The sequence below is a fragment of the Gymnogyps californianus genome, chromosome 4 (assembly GCF_018139145.2).
Source record: "Gymnogyps californianus isolate 813 chromosome 4, ASM1813914v2, whole genome shotgun sequence".
Classification (NCBI taxonomy): Eukaryota; Metazoa; Chordata; class Aves; order Accipitriformes; family Cathartidae; genus Gymnogyps; species Gymnogyps californianus.
Genome location: NC_059474.1, coordinates 67,129,793 through 67,151,803, shown reverse-complemented (window position 1 = coordinate 67,151,803; position 22,011 = coordinate 67,129,793). Strand labels below are relative to the sequence as shown.

The 22,011-nt window shown below is 35.1% G+C and overlaps 1 protein-coding gene across 1 annotated transcript in view; it reads right to left on the bottom strand.

Moving 5' to 3' along the window:
- LRBA (LPS responsive beige-like anchor protein) overlaps positions 1 to 22,011 on the bottom strand; it is a 432,278-nt gene that overhangs the window by 120,891 nt on the left and 289,376 nt on the right. Inside the window, exons 44-46 of the mRNA XM_050895295.1 lie at positions 20,805 to 20,917; positions 3,809 to 3,949; positions 2,496 to 2,615 (exon numbers count right to left, since the gene is read on the bottom strand). Coding sequence (XP_050751252.1) covers positions 2,496 to 2,615; positions 3,809 to 3,949; positions 20,805 to 20,917 — 374 coding nt within the window. The remainder of the gene's footprint in view (positions 1 to 2,495; positions 2,616 to 3,808; positions 3,950 to 20,804; positions 20,918 to 22,011) is intronic.

The window sequence follows — 22,011 nt, the reverse complement described above, 5'->3', positions numbered from 1 at the left end:
CCATTAATTCTTATTCTATCCAGCATGGGCAGCAGAGATTTTTCCTTTCTTTCTTGCAGCAGTCCCTATGTAATAGAAGACTCTTAAGTTTCTCCTCAATCTTCTCTTCCTTAGAAGAAAAACAAGCATAGCTACTCAATCTTTCATTGCATTTTATTTTCAAGACCTTGCATTGTTATCATTGTTCCAGTGTAGATTCTCTCCAACTAGGCCACCACTATGGATGTCATACTCCAGCTAAGACCTTATCAAAGCTGGGCAAAGTGGAAGATTTATTTCATACATTTTGAAAATTATACTATGTCCTGTTGATGTATCTTCTAGGAAATGTTACTCACCTTTTGTTATACCACAATATTGTCAATTGACATGCACTGGTGATGTACTACAACCCTACATCTTTTCCTTGCACAGCAAATTGTTCTTTCTGTTACATTTGTACATAACTGTATGAGAATCTGCATGAAAATTGCAACTCTCACTTTTCCCTAATAAACTTCATCTAACACTTTTCTCAAATCATTTTCCCCTTCTGCAAGAAGTGCTTCCAATTCCACTACAATTCCAGTACCTTCCAATCCAATATCAATGGAAATTGAGGCCTAACCTGTTATTGTCAAGAAGAATTCCACTCAATACATCTTTCAGTTTTAATAATGAACCACTGGTAACTATTCTCCAAATACAGCAGATTCTTTTAGACCAAGTTTTCCCAGCTCACTCATAAGACAATGTCAAAAACTAAGATCATCATCTGCTTCTTCTCTGTTTATAAGGTCTGTTACCTTTTCTCATCAGAAACTGTGATTGCTTTGACATAATCTCTTCTTGATAAACGTGTTTCATTTGCTTGTCTCCTTGCTATCTTCCAGGTACTTAAACACAGTCTGATTATTTGCGTAAGTATTTTTCTGTGAATTGTAGTTAAACTCACCTCATAATTTCTTAGCTCTCTTTTTCTTCCTTTTTAAAAACTAAATATTTCTTTTGTCCACCTCTGCTACATCTCTCCTCCATTTCTCAAAAAAAAACCCAAACCACACTCTGAAATTTTGCCTGCCAGTCTTGTAGGTACAAGAGAATGAAGCTCATAATGACCAGTCAATTTGAAAAAATCTAATGTGTTTGTATTTTCTAAACTGTTCTTTCCCAATTTGATACAGACATTGTATCTTTTAATAAGTGGTATTAATTCCACTAGTCACTGATTGCCATTGATTCTTTTGGTGGGGACTCACAGACGCAAGAAAGACATTACTTTTTCAGCGCTATCAGTTGACAATTTTCTCATTCCATTAATCTGCAGATCGACCCTTTCCTTAATTGTCTCCTCACTATGAATATAGTTATAGAATGATTCCATGTTACTTATGTCTCTTGCTAGTTGCATGACATTCTTGAGTTAGCCTGTGATTTTCTTCACACTATACTTTTCCATCCTTCCTTCTATTAAAAAAACTATTCTGATATCACTCCTTCTTGGATTTGAGGTCAACAAAGCCTTCCCACCACTGCCAGCATCCTTGTCTCCTTTGTTCTCCTCCCCAGTTCAAAATATTCCTCAGATCCCAGACTCTATTTGTTTCCCTCATTCCTTCCTTCAATGGCTACCTACGTAAACCTCTGCCCTTGGAATTTCTGTGCACTCCTGCCTTAGCTTCTTGACTCACTTAATTCTAGATCTCTTTCTATATAATGACTAATCACCAGATTAATTTATCTTCTATTCCCACCTACTTCTTGTTCACTCACCAGTTCCCAGGCCCAGTGCCCCTGTTAGGATAGGTTCAATATCATGCTAAATTCTATGTTTCATCCTAGTATCCTCAGACACTGGCTTCCTGTAGCCCTTTGTTTCTCTACCCAGTATACAGTCTTTCTGGAGACTGCTTCCAGATCTCCCTCTCAGCTCTTAATCCTCTATCTATTTATTCCTCATCATAAGACTAGATTTTGCCCCTTCTGCACCTAAATTAGCACAGCCTCCTCCCTCTATTTGTCATAGTCAAACAAGGAAATAGGCCACTGCAGAAATCGCCCAAAAATGAGGTTGGATGCCTAGAGCCAAAATTACATAAAGCAATATGAATATTAACTGCAACATTCTTATCTGAGTGGGGCAGAAGTATGAGCAGAGTATTTATGAAACTTAGTCATTAAAAATCTATACCAGTTTCTACTGACTTTTCAAAGGCTTAAAACTTGTGCAGAGGAACAAAAAGACAGCAAAACACCTATCTGCAGCACAAAGGCCAATTTTGCCTTATTTCAGTCTCAGGGCTAAAAACGTTTGCTAAAGTTTTACAAAAGAATTCACTGAAATATTCTAACCTAAGTAAAACTATGTGTCATCTCCCTTGCATCTTTTCCCAAATGGTAGGATAGCTCCCAATCTTCTTCCTTCCCTTTTTCATACCCTGTGGTCCTATGATCACAGCTACAATAAAGGCAGATACAGTATAAAATATGTTAACACCTTTCAGGAAAGTTTTTACCTTGATATCAGAAGTGTCACGCTGACTATTGCGCCACGCTCTTGAAATAGATGAAAAAGTTCTATCTGCATGATCAAATTTCCCACCTTGTAGATTTAGGAAAAGTGTTGTAAAGGGTTCCTAAATGTATATAAAAAGATTAATTAAAAACAGTAACGTATTTCTTTAGGAATTTCAGGGGAAAAAAGGGATTTATTATTCTTTTGGGGTTTGGTTATTAATGATGCTATTCTTCCGGCAGACACACGATTAATTGCAAAGGATTAATTCTATTATCCAAGAATGAGAAATACAAACTGATGCTTATTTATTCAACAAATGCTTTTTATTCCTACTCCATGCATATATATCCGGATAAAGGAAAGCAAATAAAAACGAAAGAAAATATTTACAGGCTGGAGGAGAAGCTACAGTCAGTTGTGACACAAATTGCTCTTGAAAACATGAAAAAGCTCAATATTTTTACCTTAGATATTTTTTAAACTAGCATGTAACAAAAACAACGTATGCATTTTATTTTGCTCAAGGTAATCTATTAATATAAAGGGTAGCATTCAATACTGATAGTTTTATGATTGTTATTGTTTAATATGTAATTTATGATTTAAAAAAGAAAAATGTTTGAAAGATTTAAAAGCCTCCTCTTAGTTAAAGAACACTTAAGCACGTATTAGTGGATAATTGCTTGAAATTAGCTAAGCGCTATAAATTACTTCAAGGATTTATGTATGCTTGTACATTCTAACAAGCTTTAATTAATGATGTGCTGCTAATGCTTTCCCAAAGAAATTACTTTCTAGGAGATAAATCACCTTTCAATTTTATAGAAAAATGCATTGTTTAACCAATATATTATCAATATGTAGCATCTCAAAAGTTACTTCCATATAAATTGCAGCTGATCTTTAAAAATTATTTACATCACAGAATTTCACAATCATCAGAAACCAACCCATTTACACTCATTAGGAGGTGAAAATTAAATACATTCAGTATGAACCACAAATGTTCAGTACTTGGTACAGTCAGAAAATATGCACGGAAGGAAAGTTAACCATGTTTAAAGTAGTATACAAATGTACACTAAAAAGCAATTTTTAAGGAGAAAAAGCTTTACTGATTTGAAAAGGCTGTACCATAAAAATTAAAACCTTCTGCTCAAACTTTGGAATACATTTATCCTACACTACTGATTACAATTAGTAGAAAATTTCAGTACTCTCCTATGCCACTGAGTTTTAGTTTATTCATTCCTAGCTATTTGTTGCGTTCACTATCATTTAAAGGAAAAGCATTTTTAAATATATACTTACAATTCTTAATAACCACGTGAGTGCAAAACTTGCAGTTGAATAATGTGTGCCATAGTGAAATTTTGGAACCTGATCATCTTCCCATGATTCATATCTCTCGGCAAAGAACGCTGCTCTCTTTGGGTTCAAAGCTCCAATAGGCTACAAGGTTGGTAAAAATAAACATATTCAGTAAATAAAGATAATATGACCTATTCTCACATCATACTCCCTTTGCTCTTTTTGGTAACCAGAATTATCGGTATGCATGCAGAAGACCGGGTTTGGTGTTTTGCAAAAGCAGATGTTGGATTCTGTAAGCACCTGAACAGATCTGTGTATTTCAAACCAGGATTCCATGCACAGGCACACGGCTGGTTGGGAAAAAAGTCTATTCTGCATTCATATAGGCCTAATTTCTATTTATTGCTGATTCAAGTCAATGACTAAAAACCGCTTCACAGTGGAATGTCTCGGACGAGTTGATAACTGGTGTGCCTGTGGATATGTGTGCATGTTGATTACATTATTAAGCAAATGGTAAGCAACAACAAGAAACATCTTTGGATATTTTGGGGGGAAAAAACAGTGACCATTAGGGTGGAAGAATATTAACAGTGCACTTGAAATCCTGATATTACTATTCTTGTTTCTATGCTTTCTATTTACTATCCCAAGACAAGATTTACTTAATGGATAAAACTTGGAACTTTGAAATAGACAAATAAAATAGCAGAATTTCTATATAAAAACATTGATATAAAAGAAACAAATAACATATATATGACTAAAAAAGTCTATCACACTTTCACCATTGTTATTCTTTGTTCAGCGCTTACCTAGGACATAAACACCCAGGGATTTATTTAAATGGAAGAAATATAATATCTTGTTATCTACAGCTGTGTATTTCTTCAGCAGACTTTTACATAAAGGATTTGGAAAAATGAGTATACATCACATAAATCACTGAGAAACCCAAAAGTGAATTTAGCTATTCCACATGTAAAATACTGTAAGAGGTCTAAAACATCTTTGTATATATGTGCAAAACATATATGCAATACAATTTTGTAGACACATTGAGCACACTGTTCGTATGTTATTAATGTAAATGATGCCCATCTGTACAGACAATGGATGCATTCAAGTATAACTGAAGAATAAACATGCAAAAATATTTTCCTCTTTCTGTTCTGCAAGAATAAATATACTTAGGAATACACTACAAGGTAAGGAAAAACTTTAAAAGAAAAGTCCTTGAACAAAAGTATCAGTAACCTAGTCATCAATTCAAGCATAGTTCAAGTGAAAAACTATGTCTGCTGTTCAGATTATTATTATTCAAATAACTGCTTCTTTGCAGCTCACGTGAAATTTGACATACAAGCTTCAAAGTATTTTCTCTTCTAGGAGAGATCAGATCTATGAATGACCTAAGATCTAATCTTACATTTTTTTACTTAGAGTGGCTTTCACATTGCAGTAGGATAAAGAAAACACCTTAGGTTAATTACTATTTTTGCAGTTCACTAATTTGAAATATAACCCTTTAAAAGAAGTGGTTCCTGTATAAAAGGATTTTTATCTGATTTAGCAAATTTATTCCAGGGAAGAATGAAACTGACTCCAAGAAGTCTCTCTCTTGCAAGAACCATTTTGGAATCTCCATCTGTACTGATTTTCCCTAAAGACTCAGCTATGCTTGAGGGAAAAAAGAAGAAAGAAGGTCACTGGTAGACAAATTATATAAATTAAAAATAGAAACAATGTTGTGCTGTATGGTTCTGTAACATTTTATGTATTCTCTTTATCTGCCCCTATTTTTATTACTCTCCAAATGAGTATAGCCCAAATCAATAGTTATAGAATTACACTCCTTGAATATAAAGCTAAACCCAATTAGAATTGATTTCATTCTCTTTTCAAAAAAAAAATGGTATCATGCAGAGATCCATATAGCGAGAATCCACGGTATTGATTTTGGCTGTTATTGTTACAGTTGGTTTCTGAAGCCTGCAACAGGACAACTATCAAGACATGTCACATTTATTTGCAAGCAAATAAAAAAAGTCCCCAAATGAAAGAAAGCTTAGGGAAAAAAAAAGAACCGTGGAGCTGTGCACTGACAATGATACACTATCAGCTTACTCAGAGAAGTTACAGTGGGAATACACACATTGAATTATACATTACACGAATGCACTGATTTATTGTGGTAATAACATCCACCTCATTAAAAGATTCTGCTTTGCTGCAGTTGGAGGGCTACATATTGTTTACTGCTATAAATTAATGGCAGCGCACAGAAGACTGTAGAACCCTTCTAACAATAGATCTGTAATGACAGTGCTGTATATCACAGCTTCCCCAGCAGCTTCATAATAAAATGGAGACAATGTATTGGGCTAATACATTCTACCAGGCAGGCCCATATTTTTCTGACAACTGCTTCTAAGGATGAGGTGATTCTAGTATGTTACACTGCACTGTGAACAGTTAACTAAGCTTGAGCTACAGAATAAAGCACATACAAGGAATATTCAAATATCCTCTGATTTTTAATTTAGTAAACAAATTAATTGAAATTTTGTAATTATTTCATATTTCAAAATTAACAGGGAATCATGATTACGTATTGGATTTCTTCCCCTGTGGGTAAACACCAAGGGAAAAAGAGTAACTCCAAACTAAGCTATGCTAGATGTAGCTGTGAGACCACAAATTCACACTACTCACACTGGTTTCCCTATGGCTACAGACCACTAAGGAAGAACAAGCTGAAAAGCTTTCATATCCAGAAATTCCAGAATATATTTTCTTTGCAGTACCTCTTTTCAGAGAGGAAAATTAGATATTAGTTCACCAATTAAAAATACTTATTTAGATAGGGGGAAAAAAAGAAAAGTAGAGATAGAAAAATTCCAACAAGCAAAAACAATGGGTGAGATTACAGGAGTCAAGATGAAGAAAGAAATCACTTACGGCTCCTAAGTTTTCAAACTGTATTGAAAAATTAATAATGCATATGGTTTTCAAGTCAGAGTTCATTCAAAAAAGGGTCCAAACTGAAGAATTGGGGTAAGGAAGTTTTTGTTTTCTCTTTTCTAAAGGCATGGTCACCTGGTTTTTGACCCGAAGTGGTTATTATAACAACATGTGCTACAAATATGAAAGTTACAAGCTATTCTTAAAAAAAACAAACTCATTTGATATTAATTTTTCAAGTGCTCTCAAATCTAGGAATACCTCAAAATAAATAAACTTCACATTTTGACCAAGAACCGAACATAGTAAATCTCAGTCTTTGGACCAAGCTTGCTTGCCTGCTTTCTTTGAGACACAACAAAGAAAAATGGTGTGTTGAAAAATAACTGAGAAAACACACTGACTCTTACCATCTTCTGCTGTTAAATATGTCCAGACACTATGGTGTACAGTTACATTTGTTGGTTCTTAATCTTACTCTGTGCCAGACATTGGAATAGTGGCCCACTTTGCCTCCATTTTCAGAAGAGGCACTGTTGCATCCAACAGAAGAAAGCAGAATGCTCACTGCTGCTCTACATAGGGCACAATCTCTCCTGGATTCTGTTGCTCTTGTTCAAGAATACATACATTCTGAAAAATTGCTAATGACTTAACATAAGCAGACCGAAGCCTTATAAAGAAAGAATTATGACATGTTCATTTATAATTACACATTTAAGAAGAAAAAGAGGTGCTTTTTATTCCTATCTAATGTGTTTTCATTTTTTAAATAGTGTTACTCCAAATAAACAGACATACCCTGTTCTTACCCATGCTGCCTTTTGTTATTGGCTTTTACACAGGCTTCTGTTATTAAAACAAACATTGCCACTTTTACTGTCTCCTATCCATTGTAATACTGGGAAGAGTTTTTAACTCATTAATATTCAAAATCCAGGAAAGACTAGAGTACTATGGCAGTAAATTGCATTTAATTACTGCAAACAATAAGTACTCAAGATACTATAGTTATGTCTTCACTGTTAACTGTTACCTCTTTTGGTGAAGACAGCAATCTTAACAATTCCTACTGGAAATCAGGAGATCTGTGCAAGTGCCTGTGAGTTCTGAAAAGTACGCAGTTCCAGAAACAAAGTCCATGCTGACCAGTGCAAACAGAAAGATTTAAAAATTAATGAAAATATTATTCTTTGAAATTTGTATTTCAAAACTTCTTCACCATGAAAAAATAAAAAAAGAAAATTAAAAAAAAAAGACAGAAAGAAAAAATGGGGGAAAAAAAGAAAAAAATGCTTTTCCTTGTGATTTTTTATGCTGTTTTCTTATCCACATCCAACCAGGTATTTGGATTCCTGTGAATACAATTGTCTGTATCATTGAATTATGTTTTGTAGCATCCTTGCCAAGTATGATGCTTGTTTTTCATACGTTTTATTTTCAGGATGACTATCTGGTTTTCATTACTGATATTTTTCATATATTCATTGGGCTTAAAGGACCAGGGGGACCATTAGGTCATCTCATCTAGCCTTGTGTTTGTATGACAAGGCATTAAATGCCTTTCCATTACATGATTTTGAGCCCAACTGTTTATACTTGATTATAGCATGAGCTGTGTTTGGCCAACCTGCTCTCCAGAAAGGCATCTGACTCTTGAGTACATGGACAACCTGTTATTTTTCTTGGAAGCTTTTTCTACTGATAATTGTGATCCTCATTCTAAAAAACACGTACTTCAGTTTGGCTATGAATTTACTGGTGTGTTACCAAAGAAATCTTACTATGCTTCTCTCTGACATCACAGAGTCTCTACCTACCCAGTATTTTCTGTATATAAAGATACTTATAGACTATAATTAGATTTTTTAATAAACAAAAGAAATTGAGCTCTTCAGGTCTTCCATTTTACGACATTTCTTCCAGCCTTAAGATTTCTCTGCAGCCTGCCCACTTATCAATATATTCTAATATACAGATATCTGATGTGTGTTCAGTGTTCCAGTGTTAGTCTTCTCAGTGTCGTAAATATGCCGAGTGCTGTACACTCTGCTGCAATCTAACCACAATTGCATTTTTAGAGGATTGCTTGTTTAGTTACTTTATGTATTACCAACACATAATTAACTCCCAGAACTAGCCAATACTGGTAAGACTTCCTGATCATCTGAGTAAAACTTCTTTTCCCAGACCGAGCTATAAAGACAAGATGCAAGGGTTTAATTATACCCAAACTTTATTAACTTAGGTCAATGGGGAAATATCTGGGAATAAACTCATATAATGTAGATCACTACTCTTTCATCTGTCATTTTTGTGTTCGAGAACAGCCACAAAATGCCATACCCACCTCTGAACCTATTCTCACTCACTGCTAGAACTCACTATTCTTCCTCTCAAACAACTGAGTACTGCTTCCTTAAAAATTAGGTCTGCAACTCCCCCATCTTCTTTAGAGGGCATCTTACCTTTAATCCATATCTAACTCAAATTCATTAAAGAACCGTATCCCAAAGAAAACAACAAACACAATTATCTGCTGAACTGTTTGAACTGCCCTCATTGATCAACTAAACTGGTCCCTGAGCGGCTCTGAGAAAGATTTTAAAAATGGAAACAATCTACCAAGGAGAAAAACAACCCTTACCAATTCATTCTCAAAAGCACTGGTTTCACAGCAGATGCCCAAATCCTACATCAAAGACTAGGCTAGGAGGGGGAAACTATGAATTCGGATGTCAGAATTTGGCTGAAGCCAAAGGGACAGAATTTGACAGAACTTTTGTATTCTTCCCCAGTGAGCATTTAGGTGATACACAATAATTTCTGTTCCAATTCTAAACTGATTTACTATTATTTTTACTATATGTAAAAAAAAAATTTTACATATTTACTATGTAAATCATATTTTAGTGACTTATAACACTCAGTTTTTGAGAACTTCAACAGAAGCAGCTACTTGAATTTCATGTGGTTTCTTAGTGAAATAAGGAATCCTAAGGTCAAACACTTTTTGTATATGCAACATTGAAACTGTGCAATAATTATGAATACTAGTGAGTGTACTCTACCAATTTTGACATCAAGATATGAAATCAGAAAAATTCATATAGCTGTGCTGCCTTCTTTTGCAGTCACTAAAGTCAACACACACCTCTGGTGAATTTGTTGAGTAGACACCCTTTGGATATTTGTTAATGTTCCATCTAGTTAAGGTTCTTCCCTTTTAGAACTGGCAGGTCGTTATGCTCGTAGTTATAATTCTAATCCATTATTCTGAATATAGGTATTTCAAATAAATATGATACTTGAATATTTGTAGGGAGAAGGGAAACAAATGGGACAATAACATAAAGCAAGTTCTGAAGAATACTTCCTATTCTTTTTATGTCAACCTAAAACTAATTTTCAAGTATCGATAAGGGTTGCAAGCAAGCAAGACTTAATATGGTCCACAGAGAACAAATAAAAAAAAAAAGCCATAATTATCCTAGTTACAAAGCAAAGAAAATGATACCTTCTCATATAATTAAGTTGCTAGATTCATTGCTTCAGGGTGCAATGCAGAACAAATATAAATAGGTTTTTTAAGAAAAAAAAAGACAACTAGAGCACCAGTCCATCAGTGGCCACTAAACATGACTGTCTAAATTATTTCTCCAGTTCACAAAATAGTTAAACTTCTGGTTGCCAAACCTCGGAGGTTATCTGAAGGGAAGGCTGATGCTTTACACGCCCTCTTTCTTTTCTTTTTTCACTAGGCTTCTGCTACTGGCTGTTCATAGAGGCAAGATATTGAGCTAGACGAGCTTCTGCACTGGCTCCTCTCTTACAACTTCATATTAAATGACTCTGCATCTTCCCACATATACGGGCTGGTGCACACGATACAATAAAAGCCAGTCATGAGCACTCTGGTACAACAAACTTGTAGTTACTTTTACATGCAAATGATTTCTTTGCTTAGATATATCTTTTTATTTACACTAGTGAGGAAAAACACAGATAAATGGCTGCCAGCCACCTCATTTAATACTCGCATGCACAGCTTAGGGTGCAGACAACTATTTCCCAGCAGCTCCTTTAACTAAGTGACAAGTATAACCGGCTGACTGTGATCAGCATTTTATGCATTTCCTGATGCACTGCATATGGGATGAAATTCCGTAATCCTCTTATCTCAATGTTTTCTAAAATAAATTTAATATAATCTATACATACTAAAACAACTGAGCTTTTTTATGTAAACTTGCTTTTTTAAATAGTTGTCAGTCCTCACAAGCTTTCTTTGAAAAGACCCTGTTCACCAGAAATCACATCATGAAATTTACCAGATCACATTATGTTATAAAAAACTTTTAAAAGCTCAATTTTCTATTCTAGGGAAACTGAGAATTCAATAAAGGGCTGGAATAAAAGCAGACAATAGTTGTGTGCATGCAAATTAAACTAGAAGTATTTGTACATATGGTTTATTATTAAGATTTTTTAAGAGCTCACACATTCCTTTGAGACAAGAACAGTCAGGAAAACTGATCTAAAGGTGGTCTAATAACTACAATGTCTGAACATGTCAATATAAATAATATTTAATGATGCAAAACACGGAAGATTCCCAAAGTTCACAGTTCAAAAATGGATCATAAACTAATCTTAAGCATAAAAAATGAAGAAAAACTGTTTAGCAATATTAGCGATGTTTTAGCAATATATTAGTGACAGAATACACCTCCGGTCACCTAAAATCTTGGAAGAATTTGAATTTAAAGGAAAAATCTCCATGCCTTCATATTACTAACAATAGTATCAAATGCTATTACAACCATCTGTAGCAGACTCCAAAACACTGCACTGCTGAACTGTAAACCTGCAAACTAATTAAGCACACATACACTTTTACATAAGGTTTAATCAATCGTTCAGCACAACTGAATGTGTCACACACTGTGTATTTGAGGTATCACTACACCTTAATACTACTGGGAAGGCAAACTGAAGAGAGCCATTATGTGTTGTACACTTCCAAAAGGTCAGGGAGAAAGGAAGTTTCATGTCCCTGGGAATCACAAGGAGAAATCAAGCTGCTTGCAGGTGGTGAGGAGGGTATGGCATTGTAGTTGCCTTACTTAGAAAATAACCTTGCCAGCCAAAAGCAACCATTTGCATATACTATCCATGACATAATCTGTCCAGTGAAATAAATCCTTGCATCATCATTCAGTTATTTAAAAAAAAAAAAAATCCTTTTATGGATTTTGAGAAACAGAATTTAGTGAGAAGCCACATGCACTTGAATCATAGCAAACATTCTCTCTCTGCCTTCCCTTCACAGACCATGCTCCTCTGCCAACACATCATACAAGCCACTGTCACAGAAAACAGCAGCCATTATACCTAACACCAGACCTATATAAGACAATCAGAACTAAAAACATAATCCTTTTGGCTTGTACTAACAGCACAGGACCTCAAGCTAAAAGCTGACACAAACTTGCATTTTTTGCACATTAAACACTATTAGGGCACACCAAATACACATTATTGTGTATCGTGTAAGTACCAAGCCCTACAAAAAGAGCAGCAGCAGGCTAGAAAGATGTACTTGGGCAAGTATAAAGAGTTCTTTACTGTAATCTGTATGGTTTCACAGAACTATTACAATCAGATTATATCTAGCCTGAATATAAATAGTCAGATAAGATCCCATCAATGTATATTTTTTTCACACATGCATTGCTTCGCTCCTATCTAAGGTGAATTCATCCATCATTTTATTCCCTATTTCATAAGGTCTCCTGATTAGTCAGCCATCATCTTCAATACCATCAACAGATTAGTATTGTCAGAAAGTTTTATCAGCTCCCTTTTCATCTTCTTTTTCAGATTACCATATATGCTGAACAGTATGAACTACAGAAAGGACCTCTGGAATGCCAGTGACCACGCCACTTCGGAAACTAACCTTGTGTTTCTGATACTGAGGCAGTTTCAAGTGATTGGCTGTAAATTATTTTTTCTTAATCTTATTAGACTATTCAGCTCAAGCTTTTAGGATCATACCATCCTCTCCTAGTGATCTGTTTCTATTGATTGCCTTCATTTGATCCACACTTTCATCTGCCAATATTTGAGTTTGAGACAGATCGTCTGATGTGTCCATCAAAGCAAGTCAACAGCCTGAGAACCACCTTAAACTCCTCCTTAAACAAAGATTATTATTACTTTACCATGCTCTCATTTTCTCTGAGCACTATTTTTATACCTGGATTGTCCTTTGACCCCAACAGGCTTCCTGCTCCCAGGAGTTTAATCAACTCAGTTTTAGACAGCTCCAGTTAGGTGAGATAAATCCCATCCTCATTTCCAGTATGAGTGCAATTTTCAACTTAGCCACCATCATGCTTATTCAGAAATCTGAATTACACAGATGTGTGCTGTAGCAGCTCATAATCTGCTGGAGTTCAAATGTATGAATATAGAAAAGGAAGAGAGACTGTATCAAGAGAATAACATTCACTTTACATTAGGAAGACAGAAAACACACATTTAAAATGTCTATGGCCCAAGACATGTGTGTGAAATTACTTTATTTTGATTGCTAGTACATTTTATGACCAGACATGTGCCCCATGGTTTCTTGTGATCATTTAAAAGGTCATGAACCTCCCTCAGTTCATTTCCAATTAGAAGTTCATATGCACCTAAAATTGAAACAAGAGCAGGATGGACAATAACATCAGATACAAACTAAGAATAGCATTTGGAACATTCATTGTTAATTCTAAGTTACTGTTCTTCTTGTCTTTGAGTACTTCTGCATTCCAAACAGTACTCCTCCTTGAGGCAGGGGAAGATTAAGATTATTAGGCTCATTACCAAAATGATTGCTATTGATCCTGTAAACTTGGCTTTTGCTTTAACACCTAAATAAATTAAAAAAAAAAGGTTGCCTGAAAAGAATTAAGTGATCCTAGAAACTGCTATATGCATCTGAAGTGCAAACAGTATGCTTCTTGTGACTTCAAAAAATAAGCCTCTGGTGGGAAAAGAAGAGAACAGAGAAGAGAAAGTAAGAATGGTAGCCAGATGCACTCTATCATCCACTTATATGTTCTTTAGAGGAGATGGTTTGACACAGAGAATAACCAACTAATGACAAGGAAAAAAAGACAAAGACATAAAAGGATGGTTATGACACTGTAATAGAGCAACGGAAATTCCCAGAATATTTTAAAAATTCTGTCCAGACTAAGAGTAGGATTTCAGAAAGTATGGTTTTGATAAATCATCTCAGAGATGTATTTGGGTGAAGTTTCAGTCTCAGCAGGTCTCTATAAGAGTTGTGGAGGAATAGGCAGCTAAACATGCATGGAAATCACGTGTTTATTCCAAAAAAGGTTCTCATATAGATGCTGCATGAAGCTCAAACCAACATATCAGCACAAAAATCTCCGTCTTTGAAAGTGAAACAAGTGGGTATCAAGCAGAGATTGATACCAAAATCCAAAAGAGCTAGAATTGTTTCAGACGCAGCAGTTCAGAGTCTCTAAGGAACATGTCTAAGTCGAGCTTGACAATCGAATAACTACTTCATTTAAATAAACAAGTCTCCCTGGCGGTTATGTTCCTGCTTTTCAACAGAACTGCCGGGTTAGGGAGGCCCCTGTCCATGGTCCTGTTCCGCCCGAGCCTAGGCTGGCAGGCATGAGGACTTGCTCCGGGTGGGTACCTGACCATGGTGCTGCAAAAACAAGCTTGGGACCTAGAAAACAGACGACTGTAGCAGATCAGTCACAGACCCATGGGACCATTTGCAGCTTTGACTCCTAATTTTGGCAGATGTGCTAAAGGAAATGATACAACAGACTGACTCAGCTGTCAGAAAGGATAATTGACCAATTTTATCATTCACAAAAGTCCCCAACGGAATCTGTCTGAGGGTTACTGGCATTTGAGAGTTGTCCTGGTTTCGGCTGGGACAGAGATAACTCTCTTCTTAGTAGCTGGTACAGTGCTGTGTTTTGGATTTAGTGTGAGAATGATGTTGATAACATTCTGATGTTTTAGTTGTTGCTAAGTAGCGCTTCTCTTAAGCCAAGGACTTTTCAGTTTCCCATGCTCTGCCAGCAAGCAGGTGTGCAAGAAGCTGGGAGGGAGCATAGCCAGGGCAGCTGACCTGAACTAGCCAAAGGGATATTCCATACCATGGAACATCATGCCCAGTATATAAACAGGGGGGAGTTGGCCAGGAGGTGCGGATCGCGGCTCTGGCATCAGTCAGCGGGTGGTGAGCAACTGCATTGTGCATCACTGTTTTTTTTTTCCTCCCCCCCCCCCTTTTTTTGTTATATTCCTTTTCATTACTATTATTATTATATTTCATTATTACTATTGTTAGCATTATATTTTACTTTAGTTATTAAACTGTTCTTATCTCAACCCACGAGTTTTACTTTTTTGTCCTTTCCTCCTCCTCACCCCATTGGGAGGGGGGAGGGGGAAGCGGCTGCGTGGTGCTTAGTTGCTGACTGGGGTTAAACCACGACACTGGTCCAAACAACGAAAGCCCATAATAGTCCTAAAATTATGGCACTGTCCTGGGATGTGAACATGAGAACTTCACACTCTTGCACAGCTTTCTTCAAAGAGGGACTTGACTTTTGAGTTCTCATATCACAAGCAAGGACCCCAATCACAATTACAATTCCCTCCCCCCCTCATCCCTTTTTAGCTCTCTCTCTCTTTATACTCAAAGAGGACAGATTGGGAAGAAAGGGTCTTTGTTCTCTCAGCTAGATTTTGCTCTTTTATGGTTTCCTAAATGGTACCAACACATGCATCCCTAAAAATCAAGGTACTGCTCAGAGTATTGCTTCCTGTTTGAATGCTTTCCTTCCCCTAAAAGTTTCTTTTAACATGATTATATCAAATGTCTAAATCTGTCAACTCCTTTGCACAAACAGGTAAGGAGATCAAATGTACATCTACAGCAAGGTGATAAACCAGTTTCTGTAATAATTTCTCTCAACTGTTCCCTATTCTGCATACAATTTTAGAGAGGATGGAGTATCCCTCTCCTCAAAGAAGCAAGTTGCATTTCACAAAGACAGCATGATAACTTGTTATCTGACAATGAAGAGAATCTGATAAATATACTTTATACTAAAAATATCAAAATCCATAACAGACTAACAAATGAATAATGAAAAATTTGTCTCCCTTTCAAGTATCACTGGTTTAGGCTGACTGTAGATGGGGGCTGGTCTTGATATGTCTACCGTTGTTTCCTGAGGTGATCTAAAATTCTAGAAAATATACTGGACCTTTTCTTAACTGCCAGGGATTCTGATACAAAGTTTGAAATATTTTATTTCCTGTACTGTCCTGTTTTAAGCAGGGATTCACATGAACTGCCCTGAAAGGAAACATATTTGTACCTTCCTTCTGAGCTTATCCTGTCAGGCTTTGGAATGCTTTTTAATTAAGTGGTATCTTTTGTCACAGGTACAGATGACAAATTTACTGCCTGAAGTACCAATGACAAGGCAACCAGGGCAGATGCTGGGCCCAGCAGTGTCAAGCATCATAGGTTTCAGTGCCTAAATTCCAGATGTAATTGCTTATCAAAATAAGCCATCACCACTGCACCCACCATTGTTAGTTCTCACACTGTTCCTCTCACCTTCTTTTAGTGTCCAATTTTGGAACATGCTTTATGCTTAGAAGGACACTGAGTCCTTCTGGTGAGTTCATCAGTTTTAACTGGTAGTAACCTGCACTGATTTTGTGTTAAGAGCACGAGCTGAATAAAACATAATTTTCATTTCCTACATGAAAAGCACTGGTTCACAGAATGCCTATACAAATTTTAATGCCTCTCTAGACAAAGATTTCTTTAAAAAATTTGCAAAAGTATAATAGGTGCACAGCAAAACATTTGTTACTTTCTATCTCTTTGCCAAGGGGTAACGAGATAACTAAGCGAATTTCATGCCCATCCCACTCTGTTTCCTCGCAGGGGAAAAAACGCAGCACAAGTTATATGTGCAGTGAATTTCTGCTCCTGAAATGGGCACCCCGCAACAGAATTCAGGCTGGCATGCTGAAGAACAGTCAACAGTGAAATTTACATTTGAACAACTAAACTAGTCTAATTTGTCATAGTAAAAAAATCTATTATTTCTCTTCAATCAAAGTGTATTTGACATCAGTGGCTCCCACATACCAATTAAGCACCCCACTTCACTGAAGGTGAGAGCTATTTGTTGCTTTTGTACACTTGACTGGAAAAGAAGTCATTACGTACATAACAGCCACTATAAAATTGATGATAATTTAGCAAATATTGCATGAAAATTATAAAAATTAGAATAAAATATTATTATGTACACATGTAGCTATAGTGAAGACAAGATTTACGAATGGCATAATTTTCTTCTAGTAGTGTCAGTTTATGATCTTACAGAAATTTTGTGCCTCACACAAGAAAAATTATCAACAGCTACTTGCATACAGCAAGGTCTTGTAACAAACTTTTGAGAGTATAAAATCACGCTTTGATATCTCTGTATTTTCCATGTATTTTTACTTCTGTTTTTTTCCCATCCAAGTCCAGAAACACAACGCAATTTATTGCTTCCACTGAATAAAGAAAAGGAAAAAAATGTGGTTTTGAATAACATAAGTAATGCAGAAAATGGGACACACTCTGGTGGGAAACTGTGTCTGTTGTATAAATAAAATATATGCCGCTATAAATATAATATGTAATACTCATTCCAAACCATAGTCACCTCTTAAGAAATAAACAGTTGAGTCAAAGCAGGGTAACAGACTGGCACTGCACTCCTGGCATTTGTCAGGAGCATTCGTCAGGCTGACAGTAATATTAACCACAATCCATTTCAGTTGCTGTGGTTTATCATTGTGTGACTAATGTTCAAAACAATGCCATAAGAAGCTGCTTAAATAAAGTGTTGGTTTAACCTTTCTTTAAATCTGTACTAACTGTGGACTTCTAGCTAATACATTAACAAAACTGTTATTCATATTTGACACTTTATAGTACCTAACCTTAACTTGCGATTTCTAAAATAAATGAATAAATAAATAAATAAATCGACATTTTTTGTTTTCTTAGGTACCAAAAAAAGTAAAAATATTGACCTGACATCCTTTCTGCCAGACCAAAATCGAAGTTTTCCTTTTCTTTACTCAGTGGGAGCACTAAACTGTGATGTGTTTCTGGACATGGATAAGGAAAAGAAATAAAGTAAAAGACTGTTAAAAGACTGTTAAAACCATGTAAAAAGTTAAATATCTTTAAATATTTTTAAAACCTTTAACAGTGCAAAAGCATAAACGTGCTATAATACATAATTAACACTTATTTTGAAGCATTACCCCCAAGATAACAGTACTACAATGAAAATACCACAATATACATGCGGTACATTCAAACATTTTCATAGTTGAGTATTAGCAAGGTTTTTCAGATATTTGCCATGAATTCATCATCTGACACAAAGTTTAACATTTAAACTACACAGAGTTGATACTGCTAGAAATGCCTAAACAGTAACCAAAACTTGAACTGCTGTATCTGAGACAGGTATGGCATAAAGACTTTCATTGTGTATATGGGAAGGACTGGCATTCATCCAGAACAGCAGTTACATTTCAGAGATCAAGATGCACTGTCTGATCAACAACATTTAACAGAACATAAGGGGAAATGCATGTTAAATATACATATATGTATAAATATTCACTATTCCCTAACAATAGGGGCAATTCTCTGCCGATCATCTCTTAAAGATTAAAAGCTCCCAAGAATATCACGTTACAGGCTTAAATAATGTCAATGAAACTCCTTCTACTCATAATACAGTATGACTGACATCTAATATTGTAATAATTATTTCCTGTATTAAGTTCATAGTTTTCAAACATATGAATGAGAATGTTAAGTATAGATAATATATACAACCTAAGTAACGTCCACTTGGTAACATCCCTAAGTAATGTCCTCTCTCAGCCATAGCAATGGAAAGATTCCCTCAGAGCTTAAAGTGTACGTAGTAATCCTCAAAGGCTACTTTCATGAACAGAGAAATCCATATAACCAGTCACTGTTAATAAAAAACCACATAGAAAAAGAGTAGGGGTTTGCTACCCAATTTCTTAATGGAGGCAAGAGTGGTGTCTAACCTAAAATGAGGAAAAATCGCTCTACACTGCACTTAGTTCTATTTCAGGGTGGAGGAAGAAAGACTAAGACTATAGCGCTGACTGAATTGACTAGTTTACAAATTAAAATACAATTAAAAGGAGATGCCTCAGAAGTATAGCAGCTGGAGAATCCTTTTTTTTTGTCTTGAATTACTGTAGCAATGACATGATATATGCAGAAGTGTCATTTAACAAAAGTTAATGGAAAATGAGGTTGCAAAAATCATGTCATAATCAAGGAAGTTATTAGCGATTAATACATTTAATTTATGTACTAATTCAAGCTACACAGAGCTGATGTTACTCGTAAGTTTTCAGTTTTCACTTAAGTGTAATTCACAAGTGTAGTCTAGGTTGGTGATAGGTATTTTTAGTTGTAAACTACCTTCAAATATTTTTTGGCCTGGGGATTATTAAGAAAGCATTTATTACATTCCACAACACGAAATTATTTTAAAATATTACATACCTTTGAAAGATTGGTTAAAATATAAAATACATATAGGTTTACCCACGAATATGGATTTGTGTCAGTCAGACATTCTGAGAAAGCATAGAGTTCATGACTCATTCAAATTAAATAACACTATTAGAAAATGTTACAACGACAGTACCTCAGTATATCTTTGCTTTGGCCTTAAAAACGTTATTCCTTTATTTTTATTTGTACATACATACACATACACAAAAGGTATGGTATAGTCTTCAAATATATATACATATATGCACACATACATATCCACATATACACATGTATATGTCTGATGACTATACAGTACCTTTTTCAAGGTTAAAATACTAAACTTGTAGTAAAAAAAATAATTTTCTGGAGATCTTCACAGACCTGTGTTTAGCTTAAACAATCACGAACTGAGAGCAAGAACTTTTTAAAACTGCCTTACTTTGGGGATTTTTTTTTTCTATCAAATTACCAATTTGTATGGAAGACTTTTGTAAAAAACAAGCTATAATTAAAATACGTTCTTTACCTTTTCCACTAATTAACTACATTGCTCCATGTGCCAATCATTTCCCATAATAGCTAGCCTTTAGGAAAAGATCCTGTTTGATGATCAGTGCACCTAGTCTTTGTAGAGAAAATGAGAGATGCTTCTACTTTGTAAAATGAAATATTCTTTTCTTGGAGAAGATTGAAAGAGAATAATCACATTCTATAAAGCTTTAAACAGGCTGTATAATATTGCATCTGCATATGTTTCTTTGGGAAAGAACCTTAGAAAAACTGCCAGAAAGGAGTTGTTTGGAAAAGTTGTTCAAAAAACTGACAATGTCTGTCTGACAAAGGACAACTGCATTACTTGAGTATACCTGAAGGGGATACACAGAGGAAGTGAAAAAATAAAGTTTCTACTTATGGGAATAAGGGCAATGATTTAAAAGTACTTAAAATATAATGGTATCACAGGCTTTGCTACTAAAAAAGCACAATTCTCATCAGAAAAACAGAAAATTATTTGGCTAATTTTTAATCTTTAGCAGCCTCAGCATTCCTAACTTCACTAAAATTTGAAATTAAATGTAATGCATATGCTCCAACTAAGAGCACCTTCCATTAACAATTATTTAATTGATATGATTAGAAACAATAAGAATACATCAATAATTCATTTTTCCACAATCTGATCCCTATTATCAGTATACACATATAGAAATGAAACACTGTTAATGGTTGTGCATTTAACATTAATGTATCAAATGCAGCAGAAAACATTACCAAGACTGAAAGCTACTGTGATAAATACTGGAGAGAAAAAAAGGTGTATCTGATGACAAATACCTTTGACAAATCCCTGAAGTTGCTAGGAAGTGTAAGGTCCAACTCCTCTGATTCATAGTTGGTGATAACCCAAGGGAAGACAGGGTACTGATTTAAATCATTGTAAGTTCGACCTGACAAACAACAACAAAAAAAACCCTGCTGAGTTAAAAGAGTTATATTTAACTAAAATACCAACCTCTAAATATACAACAATAAAACTTTATGAGCTCTTCAAAAGAACTGTAATTTATTTCAGATCTTTTATCTTTTCAATATTCTACTTTGCTTTATTGAAAAGGATAATGAAAAAGTTCACAAATTGCTAGTATTTCATTTAAAACACTGCAGCCCATTTCACTTTAATTGTAAACTCCTTTGCATACAGTAAGTGACAGTTAAATCCATTCGTTTTCCATGCATTTCTCTTTTTCTTATTTATGCCATCTCGTCTTCTGTTTCTTTAAAGTGAAACACTTCAAAAAATGGAGAGGCAATAACTTTTGCTGATACCAAAAACTAAAGCAATAGCTTTACATACTGTATTAAATTCAATATGTGAAAGCAGAATGAAGCAGCTCAGGATTTTAGATTGAGAAATTATGCAAGTAATAACCATTTCATCTAGAGAGTTCACTTTGAGGGGAATTCTTCCTTGACCATTGACCATCTATGGATATACCAGAACAGAAAATCTGTTCTGGTTTCAGGTTCACACGTGCACCTTCATGCATCTGTAAGATGGAAATAATATCCTTCTTCCAGTAAAAACAAAATTTTCAATTAAAATTATCATATACTGTACATATACATACACCACATACTCTGGTTTATAATTTTAAAATGCATAATTTTTACACGGATCCTGTCTCTTTTTATGATATTGTTGCAGAAGCTCATTCATTCACATCACCTCCAATCAGTATGCTCTCAGATTTTGTCTAGCCTGGTCTTAAAAGTCTCAAAGGACTGGTTTTTACTTCTTCCCCAGGAATATTATTTCACAACCCAATCTATCAGGTTGTCAGAAAACATTTTCTAGAACTCCACCTAAGTTTTTCTTTTTCCAGTTTTCTTACACCATTCATTATTTTTCCATCCTGGTTTGCAGAATTTTTAAATGGTATAGTCAGATCCTTTCCCTAATCAGTTGGTTATGTTGCACATTAACTCTTATTCAGGATTAAGGCTCCTTACATGACACTGTGATATCTGTCTTTATTTGTTT